At 35.5% G+C, this 6,484-nt stretch overlaps 1 protein-coding gene across 1 annotated transcript; it reads right to left on the reverse strand.

Moving 5' to 3' along the window:
• Positions 1-2,696: 2,696 nt before the first annotated feature.
• Positions 2,697-6,125, reverse strand: LOC128181208 (uncharacterized). Its single transcript, XM_052849518.1, has 4 exons — positions 5,745-6,125; positions 4,625-4,670; positions 4,440-4,490; positions 2,697-3,725 (listed from the first exon to the last, which is right to left on the reverse strand). The coding sequence occupies exons 1-4, from the start codon at positions 6,123-6,125 to the stop codon at positions 3,343-3,345; spliced, it is 861 nt and encodes a 286-aa protein (XP_052705478.1). The 3' UTR covers positions 2,697-3,342.
• Positions 6,126-6,484: the final 359 nt, after the last annotated feature.

The raw sequence follows: 6,484 nt of genomic DNA on the forward strand, positions 1-6,484 counted from the left end.
AGGAAAAAACACAAAGTTACACTCGTGTATAAAATACACCCAAATATTTGTATGATATATGGTTGAACAGTGTCTCCCAGTCTCACACAATTATTCATTACGTAATAATAACTTGTTTCACATTTCAATTACCAGAACTGTTGCATATTATAATAGTTTTTTACCCTCAACAGTTAAATTATGGAACACGTTGCCAAACAGTTTTAAAATCTGCAACAAGTATAGCCAAATTTAAGCAAAGCTTGCAAATCAATAATCATATAGATAAAATAAAATCTAAATTATACAACCATGGACAAAGAAATGTAAATATACTTCATTGCCAGTTAAGAAATTTTTCAAGTAACCTTAATGCAGACTTGTATAATCATAATTTAGTTGAATCATTAAAATGTTTAAGATGTGGGTACTCCTATGAAGATTCATTTCATTTTTTCTTCCATTGTCAATGTTATAATCATTTCATAATCTATGGGTGGGCTTTATGTTCAACATCAACTTGCCTACCAACAGAACTATACCATACAGCTTTAAGGATAATTTTCCGCTCTGTCAACCCCTATATACTTCTTGTATCGTGTCCTTTGTTTACCTGTCGACGTTTTGGTCCAACATGCAATGAACGTTCGCAAACGTCAAACAATGTGTAATGTGTTAAAACCCATCGTTAACCGTTACTGTACAATTTGTAACTGTAATGAGACATATGCTTGTGTAATAGATAGATAATAGAGAGTTTTATACATACATTTTACTATACAAACTAAATATTTACAAAATTCAACAACTCCCTAAAATTAGTTATAAAAAATCTGTTAATTACTTTGTAAATTCATTATTTTTTAAATAAAAATTAAATTGAAAAAGAAAGCTATCCGGGTTAATTGTCAATTCTACTTTTTTCTTTTTCACCCCTCAACGGATGTATCAAATTGTTTCAAACGATGTCGCGAAGGCGCATTTTTCACAAGAATCAGGAGGACAGCCTGGAAAACTAATGGGTTTTAATTTGGGACCAGGAAACTCACACGGGCGGCTTACTTTAGTAAACCTATCGCACTCTGGAATAAATATAAGGTCTTTGTGTTAAGGATTACATTTACACAGAATGAAAAAAATATCCCACTTATGAGAAGGAAAAAATGACTACTGTGTGTAATGGATATTTCATTATAGTGTTATTTTTCACTTCCAAAATAGTAGGTCGATGACCTACTTTTTGAGTAAATGGCCATTAAATATTTTTTGAAAACTTAAGAAAAATCCCTAAAACTTTTACCCTATGATTAAGATTTTCTTAATTGTAAAAATAATGCAAATTGCGAAACACTTTTAAAAATAAAATACAGTTTATGAATGGCAGTGATACGAAATTTATACTTAATTCCCAAAACATGTAATAGGACTACTTTAGATTTTAGTCCAAAAAATGAATTAGTTGAATAGGAGATGAATTCCATTACATACTTAGCTGTAACTCGTTGCAACAAGAACGCATTCAATGTTTATCAAATACAAATACATGTATCAAAATGAAAAATGTTATTAGTTTTAAATTCATAATGTAGAGTTCAAAACACTGCCCTTTTAGGAAATTATGTCCTTTTATTAGAAAAATAAATTTAAAAAATGCTCCCCAGGTTAGAACCCCCATACTTCATATTTGTATTAACGAGTCATAGTTGATCTTGGGCATGCCTTGATCTTGTGCATGTTTTACTTTTCTCTCTCTCTCTCTCTCTCTCTCTCTCTCTCTCTCTCTCTCTCGCTTACGCATGCGTTGTTTATTTGTAAAAAAAAAAAAAAAAAATTACATATTGTATTATTATAATCTCTGTGTACCATTGTGCAATGGTGTTGAGAATGAAATAAATTTTTTTTAAAATGAAGGGACATAATATTAGATATTTTACGATGTAAGTTTTAGTTAATCAGAAAAATATTGAGTCCAGTATATCAAAGATTTGACGGTAAATGATATACAGAGAGCCCGGCCCGGGGGTGAGTCACTCAGGGATCCTGACTGTGGAGGCGACCTCTACATCGAGCACGTGTTTTAGATGACGCGTGGACCCCAGTGACCGATGAGGCACGCCATGCTTCGATCGCTCTCATCGATTCCTATTTGTGTTATGTCCCCAGTGGGTCCATAATCAGCAAATAAACGGTTTTGATTTATAATGTTGCGTGTTCTATGTGTCTAGTCGGGACACGACTTTTTGAGCGGTGTTCGAATGAGTATACATATTATTGATCCTCAGCTCAAAGTAGGTAATGTATCATTTAATGTTTAACAAAATTAAAGCTTTTCAACTTTTTAATTAACAAGTACCCTCTCTGTGGATTTATTTTGGAAGAAAACACCTTTTCCGTAATATATAAGATTATACGTTCTCTTCAATAACATAGCTCTGCTATTCTAGTTTGTATATAAAAATGAAATATAACTTAAACATCTTGTATCATTTAAACGTACGGTTTTTTGAGTGGGATTGTTTGGGATTTTCTTTAATTCATGTATTTATGCAAGAGTTAGGTCATGTTTGACCTCATTTTAAATAATTTTGCACATGTACTTTGGCTTCTTCACATAAGGAGCTACTTGCTTTTTCAATTGTAGAATTTCAAACGGATAAACGACTCCTTTAATTTCACCATGCAAGGGCAATAAGAAGGAAAAAGTAGCTAAGTATTTTTTTCGTTCATTTATTTAAAAAAAAACATAAATTCAATAAGTTAAAAGCATACGTCAATATACACATTTAAACATGCATCTATACAAGAGACAGAGGTAGCGTAGTTCTGGATGAACAACCTCAGTTCAAAAAAATCAATGATAGTGACGATGGCAGATGATGGACGAGGTTCACACGATTACATGAATGAAACACAACATGGCAAGGTGAACTCGATTTGCTTTGAGCGTAACACGACGGATCACCTGTGATCGGTACTGAATGAGCGTCTCTAACGCGTTCACATACACACATGTATCAACAACCTGAACATCATGGGCAAGGACCGTGGGCTCCCTATCTATATGTACAACACTTTACTATAAACTGAACATGGTTGGTGGTTTGATATGCGGAAGGGAGGGGGGGTACGGAAGGAAATTAAAGAGTGCATTATACTTATAAATATTAACTGGCAGTAGTGTTTGTTTTTCGATAAAATGTTGCAATTTGACCGATTACCATGTCAAATGGCAATAGATGTGATAATTAATATTTCACGAGGCAAATCATAAAAATAAAGTCTTTAGGTTCCGAAACATGGCCGGCACGTTAGAGATGGAACATGCACGGTTCTTCCATTGTGTTGTTTCTTCTGGTGTTTCAATCATTCTATCTTCCTAATTGCAAAATAATTGTCCCGTGTTGGATACACAAACTTATGCTTTAGTACGGACACGTAAACAGAGTCATTAGCCTCTAGCCGGAACACGGTGGGCCCCAGCTGAATCCCTCGAAATTCCTTCGGTTCCAACGTGCTCTTCTCCGACATGAGGTTCCTGTTGTCTTGAGAGCGCGTGCTCCGTATCACCGAGAAAACCACGTGGACGTCCTCGGAAGGAACTATGTTACTGTACGTATCAAACTGCAGACGACACTGTACTTCGTAATAACCAGGCGTGTTGATGTAAAATCGTCTGTCTTTGTACGTGATGTCACTTCCGATAGTATAGGAATCTGACGTCATTTCCCATTCTAAAAGTTCTGGATCTAAAAAAAAATGATAACCACATATAATATAGATAATATATTTATTTCTAATTGTAAGTCTCATTTTTATTCAGTTACGATAAGTTTCAAGTTTCTGATAAACTCTGTATATATACTGCACATCATGGTTGTTCAATACTTTACACTTTTCACTATGATAATACATCTATAATATCAACTGCTGCACTGAATACTCATTTAACTTCTCATAATAGGTCTAATTAAATTCATTCTCTACTTTAGGGCAGAAGTTCATAGCATCTTTTAAAACATATACGAAATACTATTTTTAAAATATTGTCAGATAAAAAAAGAACCACCCACTATACATTAATATACCGAGGAAGTATTAAAGAAGTTGCTTTATAATTCCCCGATTTATATGTTTATTTTAAAAAAATATTTATAATGACTCAATTAGACGATTAATATAAATCTAATAATATCGCCCAATACTGTAAATGCTTTTAACTCTAAGTAGGAAGTGCTGATTTTGTACGTTTTGTTTAACGTATTATATCTGTCATGTTCACATTCAGAAATGATAATATTAAACGTACCTCAAATGAATAAAGCACGGAAGATTTCTATAATTTGTTTTCTAGCAGATCCCTTCTCAAACCCCCGCCCCCTTAATCGACCCATAGGCGTTTTTCTAGTATATCCCCAGTTGATGTAATTGATTTGATATTTCAGAATGTTGAGATTACTTACCTTTCGTCGGCGTTATAAGACTGTGGTGAAGTAGAGCTTTAGAACCCATTCCTGTAACAGACCAACAAACGAACAATTAACAGGTGTCAGGCACACGAAGGTGTTATTAAACAATTGCATTGTCCCCGCGACCGTATTACCCATAGGGAAACCCTCTGTAAATCCCAATTTAAACACCTACTTACCGTTATCATCCAGGGCACTGGGTGAAGCAGATATACGTGCCTGGTGCTGTAAAATAAACAAATATATGTAGTTAAACAAACAGACAAACAAGCAAAAATTATGAGCAGTGCAAAGCGGGTTTTATTGTTCAAGATTGCATAGCTTTTATTTCCACATTTTCTGTAATTCAGATATACGGTTTACTTTTACAAGTAAATGAATCGGGCTAAGAGTACATTGTAAAACTCTTATAACGATCAAATGGGATGCGTTTCCGTTGGTTTCCTACCGTTTTGCACACATTTGGTAAATCTGGTAGAGGAAAAATTTGTACAAAACGGGAATTTGTTCAGGTAGGATGACACACCACAATTGCTTTGTGCTCTAACGGTCGATTTGAGTTACCCATGGGTATATACAGGTGTTCTACACCTATTGACAGTTGGACCAAGATCAAAAAATGAAGAAAAAAAATCCTGCATGCCGACTGGCCCGGCCCACCCCTGCTCTGAGTCAGAGTCGGGTCGCCACTCTGGGTTCTCCTCCAATCAGCTAAATTTTAATGCAGAGTCAGAAGTGAGACACTTCCTAAATATTTCAGACTTAGAACGAAAATTTGCACTAAATCGGATATAAACATTCTCTTTGTTTCAGATTAAAAATGAAAAGGAAAACAAAGATGAGTCCATTTGCAAAATATTTTGTTTACAATATTCAAAACATCCTACTAAAAAGATTTCAAAAAGTCAAAAGAATGGAATAATGCTTTGGTCGTTTTTCTTTAAATTTTCAATATACTAGCCTTTTCAGTTAGGAGACTTTACGATGAACATTACATCTATGTTGAATATTTGAATGTGCATGTATACATAAAATAACGTCAGTTAGCATGTTAAACTAGAGAATTAAGTTCACTAATATTGTCAACAATTACAGTCAAAAGCAAGTACACTCGATGCAGGGTTGAACTGTTCCTAAATTTGTATTTAGTCACTGTGACCCGTTATATCAAACGGCACTTCCATGGTTGCATTCACTATTTCGATTGAAGTAGTGGAGATGAAACAAAACAGACTTATTAACTATCGAGGTAAATTCTACAGGTACTGGGGCATGATATCATGTGTACGATTATCTTACCTGGTACAGAGGTGTGTCCTTCTCTTGAGCCTCCTTGTACTGATGCAGGGCCCACAGGATGAGCAAAAGGATCAGAACAAAATACAGAAACGAGGAAAACTTCAGCCACAGCATCCATAGCGAGCAGCGCGATTTCCCGCCAGGATAGAGGCTGTCCCGCCCCTGGGGGTAGAGACTGTCCTGACCCTGCACAATAGTAGTTTTTGAGTCCTCTGGTATCCCTGAACGTTCCACGGTCGTGGATGAGTCTGGTAGTGAAATGATGACGGGCATTGACCTCCTCTGATAGTACAACTTCTCCCTGTCTTCAATGTGACATGCTTTATTATCCTCCATTCCGGTCACTTTCACAAATTCTACTGCCTCTACTCTCTCAGGCATTTTCAAGACGATTTACTGATCTTGCGACACGCCAGCATTTTATATTGTAAGACTACCCGTTCTATTTTTAGACATTGCGAAAGACAACTGACGATTCCGGCCGGATCGAAGCAAGCGAGGTAAGTCGTAAAACCCCCGACGTATCCCCCCTTCGTCTTAGATCATCCGTCATCGGGCGACGTGACATAGTGGGCAGGCATTGAGAGAAAGTGACGTAAATTAGAGAGCGTAAAAATAGAAATACAATTTTCCAATTCTCACCTGTACTGTATTAGATGAGGATTGGGTTTAGCATCAATTTGTCAAATTTAAAAAATTTTTCTAAGAAATTTATTATTACACAATATTGAACAACAATA

Source organism: Crassostrea angulata, chromosome 4, assembly GCF_025612915.1.
Source record: "Crassostrea angulata isolate pt1a10 chromosome 4, ASM2561291v2, whole genome shotgun sequence".
Lineage (NCBI taxonomy): Eukaryota > Metazoa > Mollusca > Bivalvia > Ostreida > Ostreidae > Magallana > Magallana angulata.